Source organism: Puccinia triticina, chromosome 16A (genome assembly GCF_026914185.1).
Source record: "Puccinia triticina chromosome 16A, complete sequence".
Lineage (NCBI taxonomy): Eukaryota > Fungi > Basidiomycota > Pucciniomycetes > Pucciniales > Pucciniaceae > Puccinia > Puccinia triticina.
Genome location: NC_070573.1, coordinates 137,400 through 160,264, shown reverse-complemented (window position 1 = coordinate 160,264; position 22,865 = coordinate 137,400). Strand labels below are relative to the sequence as shown.

Sequence of the window (22,865 nt, the reverse complement as noted above, 5' to 3'; positions counted from 1 at the left end):
AGAAACTGAATGAAGAAAAAGAAAATAGGATCCAATACAAGGTGACTATTTAACTTCTTCATTTAGGTTTCATAACTAGGTTTCAACTCTATTTATCACTACACAACCGGTTGAAGAGTATGCTACTAATGAGATATTTCAATAATTTGGTGAAAAACTTCAAAGAACTAAGAGTTTTATTCTGATCAGACTGTGTACCTGAAAGTATGTACAATGATTTTATAGAAGGAAATAATAATTTAAGAATAAGGAAATATACCAAGATCAGGAACAGATTTGCTCTCTATTTTAGGTTGAGATTGAGATATAGTAAGAAAATATAACATTGGCTTCCAAAGGTAGGTCATGGATGATAATTATCATCAGCCTAAGTCACTTTTCTGATCTCTCCAGTAGGTTCATTTGAGCCTTACTTGGATTGGTCTTTTGCCCGGAGTGACTTCTCACTTAGCATCACCTAATCAGCGAAGTAGCAACGCAACACAATCTACAATAGAGATAGATGTTGCATCAGCTGCTGCATTTTTCTTCTTGCCTCTGCTTTCTTTGAACTCAAAACACTTACCAATATTGCTTCCTGCTCTTTGAGTGGGGTGTTTGGTCTGTTTGTCTTCAACAGTTCTGTCTAGGATAAAAAGATAGAGTGTTAGTATCTATCTGATCAGCTTGTCTTGAGTCTCTGCAGCCTCTTACCTTTGGGGCTTGCTGAGATTCTCTTGATGAGCAATTGTGGGCCGGGATTTTCTGTAAGCCTAATCTTGCTGCTCACGTGCGTTGGATCTTTTTATATCAGAAGATTAAATCAGTTTCAAAACCCCTGCGGTGCTGATTTGGACTGCAGAAGTGGTTTCCTTTTGCTTACCAGATTCTGCAGCTAATTTGGTTCCCGGTGTCTTCCCCAATTTATGAGTTAGACACCGTTCCCCTAAGCTGGTATCCTCACATTTGGCACCTGGGTACCACCTTGATTTTCACTCAGATGGACACCCAGTACTGCACCAGGCACTGCACCAGGTGGCAGGCACTGCTTGGTGCAGGTGGTACTTGAGGGGGGTACCAACTGTACCCACAGTGTCAATAAACAATCATATGATGTTGAATTTTCCTGTCTGTTTACATGCATACGGACAGGATGCAGCCTCATGGAGAGGACAACACCTGAGACTTAAGCTTGCAACCTGTCCGTTTTCATGTCTCTTTCTCTAGGTTTGGTGCCAGATGAATTGTGTCGCTTGCAGGTGGATTCCATGGTGAATGGGGGAGTGAGATGATGATTGGAAGTGCCCTGAGGGCAGTGATTGCATGTTGCGGGGGACGCAAGATGAAAAGCTAAAGTTCACAGCTGACAAGCCAGTGACACTTTGTGAGTGTGATGAAATGGTTTGAATTCACTGAGGGGGAAAACTACTGCGGTAATCTGGATGGAGCTAAATACAAGATTGCCGGAGTTTTGATTGAAGCATAAAACATCAGATATATAAGCATATCTGTATCTCAACATTGCATATGATTGATCAAAAAAGGTGAAAATAGGCCCTGCTCAAGGCCCCCTAGCTCCCAGGGTATATGGTGGGTACCCTGGTACCCGCTGCTTTTGGAGCCAAAACAGACAACTGGCACTGCTGTAGTGGAAGAAAGTGGTACTGTGACAAAGTGACCAGACCAATCCTCTGAAAGATTATCCCGGAGAAAGTTGGGTCATCCGGAGAACTCCGCTCTGCAGCTCTGCAAAGCTGTAGGGCTCAGAGAAGGGTATATAAAGTAAAGCTCCATAAAATAAAAAGCTCCGCAAAATTAAACCATAAAATAAAGATTGGCTGCATAAAAGGAAGATAAATATGCCACAAAACACTGTGGAACTTAACAGCCAAAAAGCAAGCACAACTGTAACCCAGGTAAAGTGATTCCACAAAGTCCGCTCCACAATGTACACAAAGCAAAAGGAGCACAAAAGTCTTCAAAGTAAAGTAAAATTGTAAAGGAGAGTCTGTGGGGAGAATGAGGCAGAATCCTCCCTCCCACACTGTATTTATGTGAAGAAAAGAAAGAGAACTAAAATATATCCTCTGCCTGCCTCTCACGCACACCATCCCCCAACTCTGTTCCCACGTGCACACTTGCCATCCGCCAAGCACTATACAGACACACGCACATCATCTGCCAAGCTCTGCCATCACACTGACTCCTGTTGTCTCCGCCGCTTGCCTTTGCCCGCCGTCAAACTCCTCTCTCCCTAGCTTCCACACCCCTATATAGACTATGATTTCAGGATCCCACTTGCTGCCTGTGCCCCAGCTACGCCCGCTGAAGTAGCCCTCTTTGGCTGCCACGGCTTGTGAGCCGCGTCTCCCGCAAACTCACAGAGAGTATCACTCAGGTGTCACGGGCCAACATTGAGCGCTTACTTAGTCCCCTCATTCCCGCTCCCTCTAAGTTCGGCAGGGAAGTACTGAGACTTCCCCCAAACTAGGTGAGTAACTTCTCTGTGAAGCCCCCGCCTCCGACGGGGTTTCACACAAAGGGTCACGGTATTACGTGACCCCTCGCGCGGATGAACACTTATACATACTCGAGTCCCCACTTCCCTAGTCCGGCAGGGACTCATTCCCTCCCGGCTAGGTAAGCAGTCTTTTCTGATTCCTTTTCATTTTCCCTTGTCCTCCTTCTTCCTCTCCTACATGGTTGTACTTACCAATTAGAGGGACTCATTCCCTCCCGGCTAGCTTGCAATACAGATTGGACCTAGAACTTCCGGCTTCCGCCCGCTCCACGTGCCTTTTCCCATCATCTTCAGTGAGGGTCCACCGGACCCTTACACTTTTTTTTTCTCGATCCAATCAAAAAAATACCCGACTTCCGAAAACTTCCGACTTCATCACTCCCAGGAAATTGCCTGGTCTCGTCCGAATCTCCGTCTGTTCTCTACACCTCCCAGCATCTTCGGCTGGTCGCTCCCGTAATCCCCAGCATCTTCGGCTGGTCGTACCTCCCCAGAATCTCGTCTGGTCGCCAACATCCTCAGAATTTTGTCTGGTCTTATCCGATCCGAATCCCAGAAACATCGTCTGGTCTCCGCTCCCCAGACAACCTCTGTATGGTCGTTCACTCCGAGACACTCGGTCCCGCCGTCGCCATTTTCTTCCAGATATCCAATCTGGTCTTCTCCCTATCCGGTCCGACTCGGACACACCACTTACTTGCTCCGCATCGCCAGAAACTCCACTTGTGCCGCTCTTTAATTCTTTAGTAAAATGTGCTCCAGTATCCCACTCACAGAAGCTAGAGCACTCTCCTCCCAGTCGAACACTCGCGACCCTCGTTCAATATGTGCTCGTCTGCCCGACTCCCTTAAGCAAAGGATCAAACCTTACTACGAGTTGGACAATTTCTGTGTTACACTCCAAAAAGCCGTAAACTCGCGGGACGATTCGACTGAGATAGATGGGTTTCTTTTTGTCCACGGCCGCTTGGTTGTCCCAGCAGACGCCGCACTACGCCATTCGCCCGCCTTCGCCCGCTGCGCCAGCCATTCCTACATCGCCAACAGCCCCGTCTACCCTAACTGACTCGCCGACCCGTCCAGAAATCTACTCACCACCCGCCTCCTCGCCCAAATCAGTTCGCCCTTATTCCTCCAACTCATCGCCAACCGCGAGCCCCTCTCCTAGCCGAAGTGGCTGCTCAACCTCGTCGTCAGGTCAGCCAACCCACTCCACCAAATCCTTCCAATCCGTCCACTCCGCCTCAACACCTCCGAACGCCAGCACCACTGCAACCACTGCTGCCCCCTCCACTGCATCGTCCCCGCCTTCCGTCTCCGCTCCCGGAAACCCGCCGCTCTCCGCCGCCTCATCTTCGTTCTCCAATAATGCCGTCCTTCGCACTTCCCTTCCGCCCCGATCCGATGTCGCCTCCGGTACTCCTCTTCCGCCAAGAAAAGACCCTGTCAGATTGATTGACCCTTCCGCCCTCCGCCGAGTCTCCAACTGCCTGTCCTCCTCTACTGATTCCACTCTTATTGATAAACCTCCAACTTGGACCCCCTTGAACCCAACATCTACCGCGATCCTCGATGATTCAGGCTTAATGAGCCCCTTCTACGCCGGTATTGACCCGACTTCAGACTCCCTTCTCGACTTCTCTGACATTTCTGATGATTCGCCGCGGGCCGCGGACAACTCAGACGATACGAATGGCCTTGTCCATCAGGAAGATTAGCCTACCTCCCCGTCGACCATCATCACCAGTTATTGTGCTGATTGTCCAGCCCCTCTTAGTGCCCCAGCTAATTTTCTCCCATGCGTCCTGATACTATCTTATCTACCCTTCCCCGCTTCTTCCGTTCCATGCCAGGTGTTTCCTTCTCCTGCTACTTTTCCACTCACTCCTCCCATTCTGGTTATTGTTCCCTCTCTTTTATAGGGGGGGAGACTGTGAAGCCCCCGCCTCCGACGGGGTTTCACACAAAGGGTCACGGTATTACGTGACCCCTCGCGCGGATGAACACTTATACTCGAGTCCCCACTTCCCTAGTCCGGCAGGGACTCATTCCCTCCCGGCTAGGTAAGCAGTCTTTTCTGATTCCTTTTCATTTTCCCTTGTCCTCCTTCTTCCTCTCCTACATGGTTCTAACTTAACACAAGTCCCCCCTGGTGGGAGCGCTGTGGCTGGCGGCGAAGCCGCCCCTCCCGCAGGGAGGGACTTATGCATTATCCCAAATTTTACGCGGGAGCAGAAAGTTCATTTGGCTGAGAGGTTTTTAAAAATTTTATAGCTCCTCCCCCAGCCTCTCCACCAATATGCCCTATCTGTACCCTATGCTACTTTTCTTTCTCTACATTTTGGTCTACTCAGATTTTTTCTATCTCAATCTGTTGACCTTTTCAAAAGATCAAAAATGCACAAGTCTTCCAAATGAGGCTCCACTTGTTTGGGACTCCAGGAGTTGTTTTTCTGGCGACAAGATAGATAAGTGGCTCAAATTGATTGCAAGAACAGAACCTACAGCTCTGTGTATTCAGTTTTTCTATATTGGTTGGGATTTTTAGTGTAGCAGATCCTTTCTGCTCCTGCTTAAATCAAGACATAACTCATAAGCCTCTCCTGCGGAGAGCCCTCCGGGCGGGGTCCCCCGGACCCTCCGTTCAAGAGGCTTAGTTAAGCTAGACATGGTTGTACTTACCAATTAGAGGGACTCATTCCCTCCCGGCTAGCTTGCAATACAGATTGGACCTAGAACTTCCGGCTTCCACCCGCTCCACGTGCCTTTTCCCATCATCTTCAGTGAGGGTCCACCGGACCCTTACATTCTCCTTCCCTTCTCTCTCTCTTCCCTTTCTCTTATCCCTTATATGAAGTTGTATATACAAGGGAAGTACTGAGACTTCCCCAAAACTCGTGTGACCTCCCCTGCAACAAACAGACAGAGGTTCTAGAAGCTGCCCTTGCCCCTTGTGCCTCGCCCTCCACCCTTGATCCTTGCACAGTGAAGCTCTCTGAGAAGATTTAATCTGTATTGGTATGAAATTGAGAACCAGACTGGAGAAACAAAATTAGAATGTTTAAGAAAGGAATAGAAAGAACATCAGGAGAGAAGATGAGAGAGAATTACCACCACAAGAGAATTGAGATTCTGAGACAACCAAAGACAGGAGAGAGGAGAATGGGAAAAAGGACACTGGAAAAGATAGAGAGAGAGAAAAAGAAAAGGATATTAGCCAAGGGAGGAATGGACAAAGGTTATTGCTGTTCTTTTCTCACCAAATTGGAGAGAAGAGCCGATCAAGGGATTGATAAGGAACTTGGGCAACGTCGAGCCGGAATAAGTTTTGAGTCATGAGCAATGTCAAGACAAAGCTTGAAGAGTTGAGTTTGATTGAAGTCGAGACAAGAGTGGTCAAAAGGAAGGGAATGTGATGGTGAGGAAAGGATGAGACAAGGGGAAGGATGAGATGAGAGAGCGGAAGCAAGGGAGGAAATGAGACTCAGCCCTTTTGCAAGGCTGTCACAGCGAAAACTCAACACTCCCCATCAAGAGCTTACACAGCTTCCCCCAATCACCACCTCTGCTAGCCACTCTGTGCTGGCCTGCTTAGTGGAGGTGCAGCTCCACGCGCCTCCGCCTTGCCATCTTCAGTTGTGCGCTCTGCAGCTATTTTCCACATCATTTGCAATCCACACTGTCATTGATCCCTGTTTTCCGCACGCCACACTGATTGCTCCATGGACATAGTTGACATGTGTGCCAGATTTTATCACCACACCACTCACCTTGTGCCCGCTTTTCTCAGCCCTGCTCACACTTATATGGTAGGTCAAGCCTGTCTGGGAAATTGGCCCAGTCCAACTAGGCACTTGGCCACACAAGCTTGAGCATGTGCCAAGGGGGCTTGATCAGGTGGGCTGTGTGGGGCCAGAATTTTGGCAGAGCCTACACAACATCTGGACTGATTGCATTGACCATTGGCTTCAAGCTGCTCTGGCCACCCATTCCCCCTCACCAAAACATAACAAAGACCAACACAGCTAGCAGGCCTCTTGAGTATGGTGAGTAGACCTGTTTCTTTTCTCTATGTTCACCTTTATTCACATTTTAATCAATTATTTTTTCATCTCTTGACCATTTTTTCTTTCTTTTTTTGTTGCTGACCAGAAGCCAATCAGCAATCCCACCTGGTAGCCAGGTTGCTGAAGATCCAGGCAGACAGGGGGAAGACTCTGAATTATGCAGAGTGATACAGCCATGAGCTGTGGGGTGAATCACTCAGCCTTCCAGTCTGCCAGCCCATGGTGTGTGTCATGTGGCACCCTTTCTTGGGCATTGGCCCAGCTGGCCAAACTTGGATAGGTGCCGAGTGGGAATTGTGAGCTTGTTGATTTACACCCAGAACTTGGGCAAGTGCCCAGAGGGGCTTGATCTACCATAACAAGAAAGGCTTGAGTATCACCCCAACCTACCTTTGAGTTTTTGCATGTCAACTGGAAGTTTTTAGAGCTTTTCTTGTAGTGTAGAAGATTCAAGAGAGAGGTAAGCTTGCACAGAAAGAGTTTTCTGAGAAATGAATTTGTTTGATTGAATTGTAGTGTAGAAGATTCAAGAAAGAGGTAAGCTTGCACAGAAAGAGGTTTCTGAGAAATGAATTTGTTTGATTGAAAATCAAATCAACCAGAAATCCCTGATCTTACATGTAGAAAACATGCTTGGGAAAATTGAATCACCTGGGCCTTGGTAAACTATTAGAGATGGCCCTTTTGCACCAGTTGGAGGGTACCTGCCACCGTTCAGCAGGTATATGTGTGCCCTTGCAGCTCCCCATGGCTAGTGAGGAGCTACTTCCTTGAATTTTTACTAAAATGGAACACCCCTCACCTAAGGCTACAACCTGCACAGTGCAAGGGCACACGGGTATTTGCTGAATTGTGTCAGGTACCTGCCAACAGGTGCAAAAGGGCCATCTTGCTGTGCTGCAGAATGGTTTGCACTTGATACAAATTGGACCATTGGTGATCACATTTTAACACATTGAATGGTTTTATGTATCAAATCATGTGGTTATGTTGGCTAGTGAAAAAAAAAACTTTTATAGATTCATATCAAGCAACATTGTAGCTCTCCATAGGAGACTTGAGGAAGTTTTATGACCTTTGAAAGCCCAAGACTCAAGGGCCAAGGCCTACCACCCTATCAAGTGCTCAAATGAGTATGTGGATTGTTATATGTAGTAAGATAATCATAAGAAAGAAATTGTACAATGTTATGCTGTAAAACAGGTGGGAATTGTGGTATTCAAAATTGCATATGTCACTATTTACATAAAATCATAAAACCAATTTTGGCTGGGGGATGTCAGCGTGCATAAAACTTAAAGTGACATCTCCCAGCCAAAATTGCGGTTTATGATTTTATGTAAAAAAATCTTATGCAATTTTGAATACCATAAATGGACCTAAATGGACTCAAAAAAAAAGATTGGAAAGGATGGCTAGCAGAGCCTCAAGTCTTAAGGAAGCTGCAGTGGAAGTTGCAACAAAACAGGCTGAGATTTGACAATGGCATATCCACTTCAAGGGCATGGTCAATGCCAAACAGCATCACTCTTGACAAATTGCCCACCCTGAAACTTGGAAGTTGAATCTGATACCCTTGCTTTTTGATGCTATGGAGAGGAGCGCATGCAGATTGGTGAGTCGGAGGGTAATAACCTCAGTTAGCTGTGAATCGATACATATTTATCTATATTTATGCTGTGATTGATGTGGTGTACCCGAGTCGAGACAGTTCGAGAGGCTGCCCTGACATATTAATGCCCTCCGCTTTGTCATCGAACCATCCAGTCAACCATCAACTTATCCATCTTCGTCGCTCCTCACTCTGCCCACCATGCCAGCCCCACAAACGGTACCATGTCAATACAAAACAGGTATTGTTTTTCAGCTCTAATAGTAGTTGCTTGGATCGATCGCGATGTTCCACTCAACTGATCGGTTGTTTTGTTTGATTGATTGCTTGTTCGGACTCTCATATTACTTCTTGAACAGGCCGAACGCTGGGCCAAGGTCAGTCTTCCATCGCCAGGTACCAGGATATACATGAGCTGAATGAAGCATGCACCGGCTTGAGACTTTGTTGAACTGACTGTGCCGTCTTGACTGTCTCTCCAGGCACTTATGCTGTCGTAAAGGAGGCTGTTCATATCTCCACGGGCAAGTATTACGCCTGTAAGGTCATCAACAAGAGACTGATGGAGGGAAGGGAGCATATGGTCAGTTTCTCGCATCTGATATCATCTAACGAAACTTTCGCCGTCTTTTCGGTTTAGTTCTAGTATTCAAGTCAAATATTGAAACTCTATTCTGTTGCCTGACTGATCTACGTAGGTCAGGAACGAAATCAACGTGCTCAAAAAGATCTCTGCTGGCCACCCGAACATTGTCACTCTTCACGACGTCAGTTCAGGTCTCGTATCTCCTAAATCATTTGCTGACCCAGTCAAATTTCTCCGCTGATCCATCTCAAGCTTTACAGTACTTCGAGACTCTAAATAATCTATATCTTGTCACAGATTTATGTCAAGGTGGTGAATTGTTCGATCGTATCTGTGCCAAGGGACAATATTACGAGCGTGATGCACGACATCTAGTCCAAGTCGTGCTAAATGCAGTTGAATATCTTCACTCTCATGGCATCGTTCATCGGGGTGAGTGCCCGCTACACTAGTTTCAGAAACGTCCTTTCGCCTGCAGCTCAACTCCTGCGCAATTGATTTTAATATCGTACTTACATCTGCACTGACATGACTCGATCAACTCGTTATGTTCATTGAAAAATAGACCTCAAGCCCGAGAACTTACTGTTTCGGGGTCCGGAGGATGACTCAGATTTGTTGATAGCTGATTTCGGCTTATCGCGAGTAATCGACGATTCAAAATTCAATGCACTGACTACCACGTGTGGTACTCCAGGTAAGAGAAATATTCAAACTGGGGATCCTATCCTACTGTGCTAAATTCCGATTGGTCGATCTAGGATACATGGCTCCAGAGATATTCAAAAAGAGCGGGCACGGCAAACCAGTTGACATCTGGGCTATCGGGGTGATCACATACTTTTTGCTTTGCGGATACACTCCATTCGATAAGGATGATAGTATTGCAGAAATACGAGCAATCTGCGATGCAGCTTACAAATTTGAACCTGCCGAATACTGGAAGAATGTTTCCAACATCGGTGTGTAACACCAGTCTTTGTCTATCACTCTCATCTTGAGTACGCCTGACAGATCTAAGAGTGGAAGAACTGAACTTGATATTGCTAACATGATATGTAATTCAAAAACAATCCAGCTAGAGATTTTATTTCGAAATGTTTAACTGTTTCTCCGGAAGAACGGTTAACTTCCCGCACGGCCTTAGAACATCCCTGGTTTGCCTCTGAAGTTGAACCGGGTGTGATTGATCCGAGCAGTGACAAGGGTGAAACACAGAATCTGCTTCCTCATCTTAAGCGGCAATTTGATGCCAAGAAGGTTAGCACAAATCACATTTTGTTTTTGTTTTGCACCAGGCAAACATGAGCAGGCCAATCTTAAGTTTGACTGACGACATGATTGATTTTCCAGACTTTCCGGAAAGCAATTGCTACTGTTCGAGCGTCAAACCGATTCAGACAATCCACTGGGATCCCCGGATCTACTAATCCTGAGGTGGATGAATTGATGAAGGTTGTGGAAGCTGGCCAAGCTGATGCAGCCGCGGAGTCTGAAACTGTCAATGAGGTCCTAGCAACTTGAACTTTTCCTTATCTCTGGTTCTTATCTCTCTTCCCCCCTGTTTACAAATCCTCCGTCTTTCTCAGCTGGTAAAAGTCCCTTGTGTCGTTTCTGATGGATATAAATATTATGTTTTCGGCAAAGAGGGACACATTTGAAAATAAATCCCAATGATATAAAAGATAAACTTGTAATCTGCCCACAATAGAAAAGAAGAGAATCGGAAGTACAGAAAAGGGATCATGACAATAAAAGAAATGTGTACTTTTCGGATATTTGATCTTGTATGTGTGGACAGCTGCTGTTTCCTTACTTCTTATGTTAGACTGAGTGAAGTGAGTAATTCGGGGATAAATGAGGACTTCCTGTCAATATCTACAGACCCTGCAGAAGCAAGCTTAACACAAGCCCCTTGTTAGTGAGGTGGGTAAAACACCACTGCAATTTGGGACAGGTGGCAGTTCTGCAAGGGGAAATACCAGTTATAATATTTCAAGTATTGTTGTTTGATAATTGCTTGGGCTTCAAGAGCAAAGCTGTGTGCTAAAGTTATGGGGTTATTGGACACCACCCTAGTTTAAACTGCACCAATTTGCCACACACAGCCCCAATGCCATTGGGGAATGCTGCAGTTGGGTGGCGGTACCCTGCTGTGGTTGGCAGGCTGATCCCCCATCTCCCATCCTCCCCCCACCATTCACCCTATCTGCCTCCCAAATCAATTGCCCTCAACAACACTGCCTCCAATAATTGATCCAAAGATTTCCTTTCAATTGTACACTCCCACAACCAAGATTGCTGTGGCCCAGATTGCACAGCAGGGAATGAGTTTGGCTGAGATTTGTAGGCTTCTCAGTCTTTTGGTATCTCAACAGTCCTTCTCTTGCTGGTTACATCTTTCCAAAGAGACTTGATGTGTGGTCAAGGATCCAGAAAAATACAAGGCCCAGGGCCACCCAAGCACACTTGAGGAGTTTGAATTCATTGTGGAGCTTGTCCAATCAGAATCCGGCCTGTTCTTGGAAGAAATCCAAATGCAATTGTACAACTTGACCGGCATGCTACTTTGCATTGAGGCTGTTCACCAAAACCTCATTGAGCTTCTCTCAATCACATTGAAGAAAGCTGAAACCCAAAACATTTATAAATACTCCTTCTTCAAAAAGATGGAAATTTTTCCTGCTGACGTAGTAGTCTTCACAGGCAATTATTCCAGGTCATCTGTTATATTTCTGTGAAAATTACTAACTACTTGAGGTTTCTGATAAGGAAAGATGAAAGCTCTTTCTGCAAAAACATCCTCCAATTTCATGCTTGGTTCCCACAAGGTACTCCTGCAGCTTGCCTTTTCATCAACCAAAATCCACTCCACTCACCAGGGGGGAAAGTTTGGCACTCTCTGGAGAGTGCCAGGCTGTAATTCTGTCAGTTAAATGTTCTGATGTGAGTTAGATGTGAGCCGTAAGTCTTTGTTCAACTTTTTTCCCAACAGATGTGTGACTCTAGGTGAAGTGGTTGCAGGATGATCTGTAACTCAATTCCAACACATGGAAATATCTTAGTTGAAAGTTTCTGTTTGCTTTATATCAAACAAAATCCTGGGTGTGAGCTTCAATTCACAAAATTTTTTGCCAAGAATGTAACTATCCTGATGCTCAAAATATCCTTGACCAAGTGACCAGACAAGGAAGATTTTTCAGGGCTGATTTTTTTCAATCAAAACCCACATAAAATCACATAATGAAAGAAAGCTGTCAAATATAGCAACCATAAAGGCTCAGCTAACTGGTAGATCAATCCTTGTGGGATATTTCTGCCATGCCTGTTCCCTTCATCAATTTGGAGGAAAGTTATTTAAAATTATATTTCTCTTTTTTGAGTATCACGCAGTGTCAAAGCTGGGAAAACCTGAAGCTCTGTAACCTGTCTTCCCTCCCTCTAATACTAAATGTGAACAATCAAAGAGGCCTTTTCACCAACCATGTTTACCAAGTGATGGTCCACTTCTGCAGGCTCAAGTTTGCCATGCCATCAGCTGTTCATTTGGGACCATGCACCTTTTGTATGTGAATACACATTTGGACCCTCTCACAGTTTTTTGACTTGATGCAGCCAAGTCTGAGTCTTAAATACATAGTACCTGATCATTATAATTGTTAGCTGTCAAAATTGTGTGATACTTGCTTATTGATATAAGTACCAGATATATCCGTTAGGATATCCGGGATTGAAGATGTCGGATTGTTTACAGTGTAATTTTATTTACAGGATGTTTTTTCAGAAGGGATGAAGCTCCTTAGGAATTTCAAGCTGGATTGAGTGTTCATGGAAGCTTGCGCTTCTAATGGTGCCTGTTGTTGGAAGGATTAGTGGAGAAATCAGGGGCTGAGATCACCTCCAAGCCATTTGGCCGGTAGGGTCCAGAAAAACGGCCAATCCGAGTCGAGGATGATGCGGATGTCGTCAGGGATTCAAACAGCGGCGCCCTCAGACAGCGGGCCCGAACACCCAACTATCCTCCTCCACCGACACCAAAACCCCGCCGCTCAAAATAGTTGTTTCAAAGCTTTTATTTTCCACTTTTCTCCTTTCTATACTCTACACTGGCTCTTAGATTACTTGTGTCTCTATTTCAACTACTCAGTAACTCTCACGCCCCCATGTCCAGCCACTGATCTCTGCTTGGTGTTCATCCAGGCTGGTCCGTCCCCTTCGTCCGAAACGTCTTCACCCTCAACTCCTGCGCACATATCTCCAGCAGCCAGGTCCTTGAATTCGCCTCCGAAGATATCATGTTGGCTAAATGGCAGGCGTTCGTGGCCGAGTGCGATCCCGACTTGGTCATCGGCTACAACACCAGCAACTTCGATATGCCTTATCTCCCCGGCCGGGCCAAGGCTTTGAAAGTCTCCACCTTTCCGTACCTCGGCAGGATGCGCACGCAGTAAGCTTTCCTCGCATCCCTTGAATGGAATTGGGACTGACTCGGCGGCGTTGGATCGTCGCAGATTCGCAGACGGCCGTCAAGGAGACTCACTTCTCGTCCAAAGCCTACGGCACGCGCGACTCCAAGGAAACTCATCTCGACAGCCGGCTCCAACTCGACCTACTGCAGGTCATGCAGCGGGACTACAAGCTGCGAAGCTACACGTTGAATGCCGTGTGTGCTCACTTCCTAGGTAGATCTCCCCCATCCTTTCTTGCCGTAGATCTCATGTTGCTCACTCGCCCCGTACACACCCCGCCCAGGCGAACAGAAAGAGGACGTCCATCACTCCATCATTACTGACTTGCAAAACGGGACCGCGGAGACCAGACGACGTCTGGCCGTGTATTGTCTCAAGGTCCATCCTGCCACCCCCCTGCACACTCCGCCTTCTATGCCAACTGAGACGTTCGTTGTATTATGTTGGTTTTTTAGGACGCGTATTTACCGCAACGGCTGATGGACAAGCTGATGTGTTTTGTGAACTACACGGAAATGGCACGGGTGACGGGGGTGCCGTTCAACTACCTGCTCTCGCGGGGGCAACAGATCAAGGTAATTTCGCAACTGTATCGGCGGGTGAATGAGCATTCGTACCTGGTGCCGGCGCTTGTCGGGGAGAGATAATATAATAGAGTAAAGAGACGCATTAGAAATAGAGAAACAGCGCGAGTACAGGCGCAATAATAGCATAATGCATGAAAGAATTGCATTATGAATCAGAGTAGCGCGGGCGCGGCCGCGGAAGACACAAATTGCATGAAGAAGAATACATTATGAATGAAAGGGTACGACTAACAGAATAGAGTAGAAAGGAGGTAAACAGAATAAAGATAAAGAAGGTGGTAGGGAAGTATCCACCAACCACAAGTCAAACAGCTGACCAATAGATATAAAAGAGAGAGCTAAGCGATGATGCATCGCTCCTCTCTTTCCCCTCAGTACATTTTTATCCAGTCTTGCGCGGTCATACCCTCGAAACCCTTACGGTAGTATATTAAGCATTCATCGACTCCCAGTCGGAAATACCTTAATCTCACTGCCCCCGGTCTACGATAGTATAACCTACTCAACAGATAGTATCTTCCTTATTCTTTACGCCCCACTCCTACGATTCCTTACGCACTCTTACGACCGTTCCGATTGCTACGTAACCTAGGTGTGTTATCCTTCTTGTTATCCTTTCCTATACCCACCGAGTTCTTCGTAACTTGTAGTTGGATTGCCCCGGTCTTAGGACTGCTGGAAGCTGCGTCAGTCTCGTCGAGTTACTCCGAGCCGCTTATCGAAGGTCATATACTAAAGATTGATATTCTTTCTGCTACAGTCTACGGCCATAGCACTACGGACTCCTCCGTAAGTAGCATAAGCCTGACAATTGGGGGTCTGGCCGGGAAATTTTCCGCTGACCAAAACTACCAAATACCTTTGACGCCGAGAACAGTAACCCTCTCGACGACTCTATCCAAACCAATACCTACTACTTACACTAATCCCGTTAACTTCGTTACCCCTAATAAGTCAGTAATCGTCTGCCATCTCTGCCGTAAGACAGAGACTCAAGAGTTCTATCCCAATCCAGTGTCTGAGTACGCTGAAAGCACCGTTCGAGGAACCTCGAACCTCCCAGACAATCGAGTAGGAGGTATCCGCGAACCCAGAGCCACCACTCCAGGTTCTCAGCAATCAGACGTAGAACACTTGATCAGAGGAGACTCACCAGAAGTCCTACTTAACCAAGAGGACGGATCTACCGAGAGAGTTAATTTGTTGCCTGACGATAGACCCGTCAGCGTTCACAGTGACCAATCTACGGGTAAGAGATACCTCTTTCCATATATAAACCATGGACCCGTTGCTGAATCTTAAAGATGAGTTCGTCACTAGAACTAGACGTACGTACCGGGCGTCAGACCCTTCCCAACTTTGCTCCCGTGGATTTCCACCAGCGTCAGTCATCCCACAAGATAGACGAGAATACCTTAATAAATATAACAAAACATACACTGATGACTCTTTATCTAGTACCGGTGACCGAAAGATTCGAGAGGTATTTCTACCGCATGGACGAAAATCGAATCTGGTTGAACAATGTCACGAATCAATCATCAGAGGCGGCCATCAGAGCTCATCTAAGCTACTGCCGGGAGGACTTCTCAGAGATGATAGCGTTGAGAGGTTGGGAAGCTACGTTAGTAAGAACAGGATGGTGGGACCCGAGCTCCATCACAGCATCCCACTACTTGAGACCGACGGAAGTAAGCAGATCATCTCTCCTATAACCTTGCCTAAAGGCTCTGACCCATCCGAACCAAAATCCTTGTTACATGATACAGAATACTCAACCGGCAAGAACTCATCAGGGCAACTTGGCAACGGTGATGGAGAACATCCCGGTAGCCAACAGAGCGCCCCTAACCCAGGCTCGTCGAGCGTCCAACGCGAACTTGGTCCAGCCAAGGGAAAGGAGAGACAACCTCCCTCCAGCCCGCCCAGCAAATCACACCGCCCCAGCGCGCTTAAGGAACCAAGGCCCTCAACCTCAAGTCATTCGTCAACGAGAGGCCGGACCACTGATGCAGCAAGTGGGAGCCACGTTCCAAGGCCCTACCAGAGGACCTCGCCGAAACAGAGCTTGGAGATCTTCCATCTATTCAGAGATGGTTCAAATGGCCAGGTCCCTCCAGGGGACGTACCAATTCCTTGAAGAGGGGAGAATCAGGACCCAACAGCGAAACCACAACGGCCCTCCCCAGGACCAGTTCCAGAACGATCAGGATCAGATCTGAAGATAGACCAAATTCCAGCAGATAGCGATATAAGTACTAATCATTTAATAGATCAGATGAGCAAGAATGTAGTCCAGATTTCTAATGATTTAGCTATAGCCCTCACTAAAATATCTGCGTTAGAGAACAATGTTAGTAAACATATGTTATTGAGTCCTGAGATTAAGGCGGCCGTAAATTTTATTAATACGATTATGCCCAAGAAATTGGAGAAAGAACTGAAGGACAGAGCATCCACTCAAGAAAGTATTGAGGTTCACGTGATTGGGAGGATCAATGACCTTGATCACAAGATATGTGAGATAGGTAACACAATTCAAGATGAGTATAAAACAAGCTCCCTAACGAAGCTTGAGGAACTCCATAAACAGACCATGGAGTTAGTAGTGGAGAACAACAGCCTAATGGGAGAGTATCACTTGAGGTTAGATAAGTTAGAAAAGGCTATACTAAACAACAGCCACAAAATAGATAACTTAAGCAATGATACAAAACAAAGAATCGAATCACAGTTCAAAACCTTCGAGTCATACGCCGATAGCATTAATCATAACATTAATACATTAACTGTAGATAAAGAGAAGCAGAGGAAAGAGTACGAGGATCGACTACTCAACCTGACAAACTCCGATAATAAACTGTTACAGACTATCAGACAAGAGATCCTTAAATTAGCGAACGATATAACAAAGCCGACGAAAGAGGACAGCTCTTGTCGGAAAGGAGAAGCAGATAGGATCCCAGAGTCTGAAAAAGATGAAGCACCTCACCTCCAGAAAACGAATAAGGGAGCATCCGAGACCGCCAAAACTTACAGCCCAGGGCCTAATAAAACCGAAGCAGGATACGAGAAAACCTACGTTCGGCATCACAGTTCGGGTAGCCCTGGAATTACGGAAATTGATAGCACTACCCAGAAATTATTGCTCAACGGATTACCTAAGGTATCGGATTGGGCGCAGTTCAGTGGTATGGGGGAATATAACCATTTAGATTTCATTGAATGGATAGATACCCTTAAAGACGACCACAATATGCCCGATTGTATCATTACGTCCCGATTGAACCTACTTTTTACGGACGTAGCAAACTCGTGGTACAGACAGAGAAAAAGAGAAGTGGGGATCCAACCGTGGAGTTTCTGGAGGGAAGAGATGATGACCCAATTTACCACCGATACGTGGAAGAGAGATGTCAAAGCTGCAATGAAGGAAGATGTTCTGGACTTAGAAGGAGTCGAGTCCGCAGCGCTGTGGGTAACTAGACAAGAAAAAAGGATAAGAGCAACCGAGAGGAACATAGATAGAGAATCTATGATCGAGAAAATGCTGTCATTATTAGACCATGATATAGCGTACAAAGTTAAAACCGCTATGTCGCCTACAGCAACACTGGGTCGCTACGCTAACCATAGCGGTTAGCGTAGCGTAGCGCAGCGCAAATGCGCTATTTTTTAGCGTAGTGTTAGCGCAATTGCACGCATATGCGCTAACGCTACGCGCACGCGGTGCGCAGCTATTTTAGCTGATAGCGTAGCGTTAGCGCAGATGCGCGCAATTGCGCTAACGCTAAACATGCAGGGCGCAAAAGAGCGCGCGCTACGCTGCGCTACAGCGCCTTTAGCGGGAAAAAAGGGCTTTTTTTCCGCTAAAAGCGCTGTAGCGCAGCGCAGCGTAGCGTAGCGACTGTAGCGGCGCGCTAACGCTAACAAAGAATTGGCGCGCTGTTAGCGCCGCTGAAAATTAGCGTAGCGTAGCGGCGCTAACAGCGCGCTAACGCTATGCAAAATAGCCGGGCGCTTTTTGCCGCTACGCTAACGCGTAGCGTAGCGTAGCGACCCAGTGTTGCCTACAGGAGGTATCACCGAGATCATTAACCACCTTAACGACCTAAAGGCAGTCATCAAGACTAAGAAGTCCCGAACAGAGAAAGAAAGACTTCATAGACAGAACCTCTATCATAAGAAATCTCCGAAAGCCAAGTATGATAAAGCGCAGAAATTCGAGAAAGAAGAAGAGAAAAAGAACCCAAGTGGCTTCCAGGAAATCACCTGCTATGAATGCGGGAAAAAAGGGCATAAAGCAACAAAGTGCCCAGAAAGGGCAAAGAAGAACAAAGTAATGGGAGTACTGAACGAAGATAGCAGGCACGCTATTTCGGAGGACGAAGGACCGCGCTCCTTACCATCATCGGAAGGAGATGTATCCTCGGACGATGAGGGGGTGCAGACCTTTGCTATTGCTAAATCGAAATGTGGAGCACCGGAGACTCAACAAGTTAGCACCAAGGAGTGCAGGATAGCACGGCGCATGGACCCAGCAAAAGACGCCTCGACGGGGAGCATGCATTTACAAGGAGGGACAAACATTACCAACGTTATATGTAACAATGTTAATGTAAAATGCCTACTAGACGGAGGAGCCTTCTGCTCGATCATAGGGCCCAAACTACTGAGCAAGATCAGGCCCCAGTGGGAAGCAGAACTACTACTGGTGAAACATAATAAGTTCTTCAGCTGTAACGGCAGACTCTCCCCGCTAGGGATAGTTCAGCTGTTAGTAATATTCCCGCACGGTAAGGGCAATGTAGAAATCAATGTAGAACTAGTAGTAATGAAAGATTATAATTTCAACACAATATTATTGGGGAACGACTACATTATAAACTGTGGGATAGATATTATTAACAGTGACGGACGCTACTTTACGATAGGAGGGGCGAGAGACGTCCGGTTTGAGATAGGAGTGACGCGGAGAATAAACCTAGAAGCGCTAGAACTGAGCCTGACCAGACCAGATAAACTATTTGAAGAAACTATTAAAGAGAGCAGAATAAATATGGCGCTCTCAGACAAGGAGAAATAAGAGCTAATCCATACCCTTTGGGTACATAAGGCGGCTTTTGCGACAAAGGATGAGCCGTTTGGCAGTATTAAAGGTCACGAAGTGGCCATTAACCTCAGCGTGTCACGGCCGTACCCACCACTGCTGAGGAGACCGGCGTACCCAGCTTCACCCAGGAACAAAGAAGATTTGGAGAAACATGTCAATGAATTAGTTGAGATGAATGTATTACGGAAAGTGGGACCGAACGAGAATGTCGAAGTTACAACCCCGGTTTTGATCACGAGACATAACGACAAGACCAGGATGGTGGGCGACTTTAGAGCGCTCAACACGTACACTATCGCAGATTGGTATCCTATGCCGAAGATCAGCGAGGCGCTGACGCTGCTACAGAACGCCAGATACATTACCTGTATGGACGTCCTGAAAGGTTTCCACCAGAACAAAATCCATCCAGAAAGTAAGCACCTAATGATGATAATCTTACATTTAGGGATCTATGAATACCAGAGGATGCCATTCGGGATCAAAAACGCGCCTTCTCATTTCCAGCGCATGATGGACAATGAGTTTAACAAAGAACTAAGAGAAGGTTGGCTGATCATATACATTGACGATATTATCATCTTCTCGGCGGAATGGGATGATCATCTGGAGAAGGTGAGTATAGTTCTGAAAAAAGTAGTCCAGATGAACATGAAAATATCGATGAGCAAGTGTCAGTTTGGGTTCCAGGAACTAAAAGCTTTGGGGCACATCGTATCGGGTTTGAGTATAGCGATAGACCATAATAAAGTGGTGGCGGTATTGTTGAAAGATATGCCGGCGAACGTAAAGGAACTGCAATCGTTTTTAGGATTTGCCGGGTACTACCAACAGCACATCAAAGATTTTGCCAAAATATGCGGTCCACTGTACGCGATTTGTAGCCCTAAAGTCACATTCGAAATGACAGTAGAACGAGTGGCAGCATTTAATCAGATGAAAGAAAAGCTTACTACGGCGCCGATTCTTTTTATGCCAAACCCAAGTTTACCATTCAAGCTATACGTGGACGCATGCATGGAAGGTTTGGGGGCTGCGCTCCACCAGATTCAAATTAGAGACGACAAACCAGTAGAAGGAGTGATATGCTACATCTTGAGGACCCTGAAAGATAGTGAGAAGAGGTATGGGGCGAGCCAACTGGAGTGTCTCTGCTTAGTATGGGCCCTAGACAAGCTGTATTACTATCTCGATGGTTGTAATTTTGAAGTGATCACCGACTGTAAAGCCTTGAACTCCTTACTGAACATGAGTACACCTAACAGGCACATGCTGCGATGGCAGATAGCAATACAGGAATGGAGAGGTAGTATGACTATTATACACCGATCAGGTAACATCCACAAAAACGTGGACGGCCTCAGCCGGTGGAGTTTGGAGAACACGCCGGAGAACCCAGCATGGGACGGCGAGTTAGCCGCTAAGATTATGGCATTCTTCGCAGAACCCAATACAGAGGAGAACCCAGCAGCCGACCTGACAACGGAATGCCTAGTACAAGGAATCCACGTAACCAAAATGGAGGAGACCTTTTGGGATGACGTGAAAGAGAGTTATGAGCAGGATCCTAACTCCAGTAAGCTCGTTCAGTTGTTACAGTCTAAATTTAAGCAGACAGAGGTCAGCAGTAAACTAGAATCGCCATGGAAGAAATCGTTCGAGGAAGGTTGGTTCTGTTTGTTAGACGGACTTCTGTTCCATCGGACCAAGTACGCTAGCGTAGTGGTAATCCACGAGAGGAGACATATTAATTTATTCTTACACGAGTGCCACGATAATATTACAGCAGGCCATTTCTCTTTTGACAGGACGTTGGAAAGAATTAGGAAAATCGCGTGGTGGCCGAATTACTATGCAGATACGAAGGAGTACTGCGAAACTTGCGAGAGATGTCAGAAAGCTAATAAGGCGACTGGAAAAAGATTCGGGCTGTTACAGGAAATACCAGAGCCCACAGAGCGGTGGAGCACCATTAACATGGATTTCGTGACGGGCCTTCCGGCAGGAGGGCCGTACAACTACAACGCGGTGCTATTCGTAGTAGACAGGTTTTCGAAGAGAGCACGATTCCTACCCTGCCATAAAGAAGATACAGCGATGGACACAGCCCTGCTGTTCTGGCACTATATAGTGGCGGACGTGGGGTGCCCCAGATATATTATTACAGATAGAGACCCCAAATTTACGTTGGCCTTTTGGACTAGCTTGTATGACATTATTGGAACGGGGTTGAAATTTTCTACAGCTTATCATCCTCAGACCGATGGGCTAGCGGAGAGGATGATACAGACGCTAGAAGATATGGTCCGGAGGTACTGCGCTTTTGGTATGGAGTTTAAAAATAAGGATAGATTCACACATGACTGGGTGTCACTGCTCCCAGCGCTGGAGTACGCATACAACTCAAGCAAGCATAGCGTAACTAACATGACGCCGTATGAGCTAGAGAGAGGCTGGATCCCGTGGTTTCCCAGAGACATGATTATGAGTAGGTCGGTGAATGTTCACCCGCATGCAGAAGAGTTCTTCACTATGATAGACAAAGCAAGGAAGTTTGCAGCAGAATGCGTGAAAGAAGCGGTAGATTATAACAAACAAAGATGGGATAAGAAACATAAAGAACATCAGTTCCAAGTAGGAGATTTAGTTCTTGTTTCGACGTACAACTTCACTAACCTAGGAGGACCCAAGAAGCTGAGAGACTCTTTCGTTGGTCCGTTCAAAATCAAGAAGCTACACGGTAACAATGCAGTCGAAGTATACTTATCAGGAGTACTAGAGAAGAAGCACCCAACGTTCCCGGTAAGCCTTATCAAGCGATATGAGCAGACGGACAAAGACAAATTTCCTTTGCGGGAGAATGGTAAAGAGGCAGTTAAAGAACTACCCACGGAGGCAGAAGCACCCGTGAAAATTAAGAAAATCATACAACAACGAAAGATCAGAACAAACAACCAAGATCTAATACAATATCTAGTGCGGTATAGCGGGAGTAAGGAAGACGAATGGTTGAGTGAAAAGGAAATACCTGAAGGACAAAAACTACTCAGACAGTTCAGAGTAGACAAGAGGAAATGAATTCATCTAGGAAGACGAACCCTTTTTGGGAGTGGCGAGTGTTGGGGAGAGATAATATAATAGAGTAAAGAGACGCATTAGAAATAGAGAAACAGCGCGAGTACAGGCGCAATAATAGCATAATGCATGAAAGAATTGCATTATGAATCAGAGTAGCGCGGGCGCGGCCGCGGAAGACACAAATTGCATGAAGAAGAATACATTATGAATGAAAGGGTACGACTAACAGAATAGAGTAGAAAGGAGGTAAACAGAATAAAGATAAAGAAGGTGGTAGGGAAGTATCCACCAACCACAAGTCAAACAGCTGACCAATAGATATAAAAGAGAGAGCTAAGCGATGATGCATCGCTCCTCTCTTTCCCCTCAGTACATTTTTATCCAGTCTTGCGCGGTCATACCCTCGAAACCCTTACGGTAGTATATTAAGCATTCATCGACTCCCAGTCGGAAATACCTTAATCTCACTGCCCCCGGTCTACGATAGTATAACCTACTCGACAGATAGTATCTTCCTTATTCTTTACGCCCCACTCCTACGATTCCTTACGCACTCTTACGACCGTTCCGATTGCTACGTGACCTAGGTGTGTTATCCTTCTTGTTATCCTTTCCTATACCCACCGAGTTCTTCGTAACTCGTAGTTGGATTGCCCCGGTCTTAGGACTGCTGGAAGCTGCGTCAGTCTTGTCGAGTTACTCCGAGCCGCTTATCGAAGGTCATATACTAAAGATTGATATTCTTTCTGCTACATTCTACGGCTATAGCACTACGGACTCCTCCGTAAGTAGCATAAGCCTGACAGCGCTGAAGCACGAGGGCTCGGACGAGCCCTACGACGGGGCAACGGTC

At 46.3% G+C, this 22,865-nt stretch overlaps 2 protein-coding genes across 2 annotated transcripts; both read left to right on the top strand.

The window, feature by feature from the left end:
• Positions 1-3,441: 3,441 nt before the first annotated feature.
• On the top strand, positions 3,442-4,218 carry PtA15_16A22 (uncharacterized protein; the record flags this gene model as incomplete). Its single annotated transcript, XM_053163900.1, has 1 exon — positions 3,442-4,218. One exon carries the CDS (start codon positions 3,442-3,444, stop codon positions 4,216-4,218), a length of 777 nt encoding a protein of 258 aa, XP_053027672.1.
• Positions 4,219-12,716: 8,498 nt separating this feature from the next.
• Positions 12,717-13,841, top strand: PtA15_16A21 (uncharacterized protein; the record flags this gene model as incomplete). Its single annotated transcript, XM_053163889.1, has 5 exons — positions 12,717-12,822; positions 12,966-13,205; positions 13,277-13,447; positions 13,518-13,589; positions 13,690-13,841. The coding sequence occupies 5 exons, from the start codon at positions 12,717-12,719 to the stop codon at positions 13,839-13,841; spliced, it is 741 nt and encodes a 246-aa protein (XP_053027671.1).
• Positions 13,842-22,865: the final 9,024 nt, after the last annotated feature.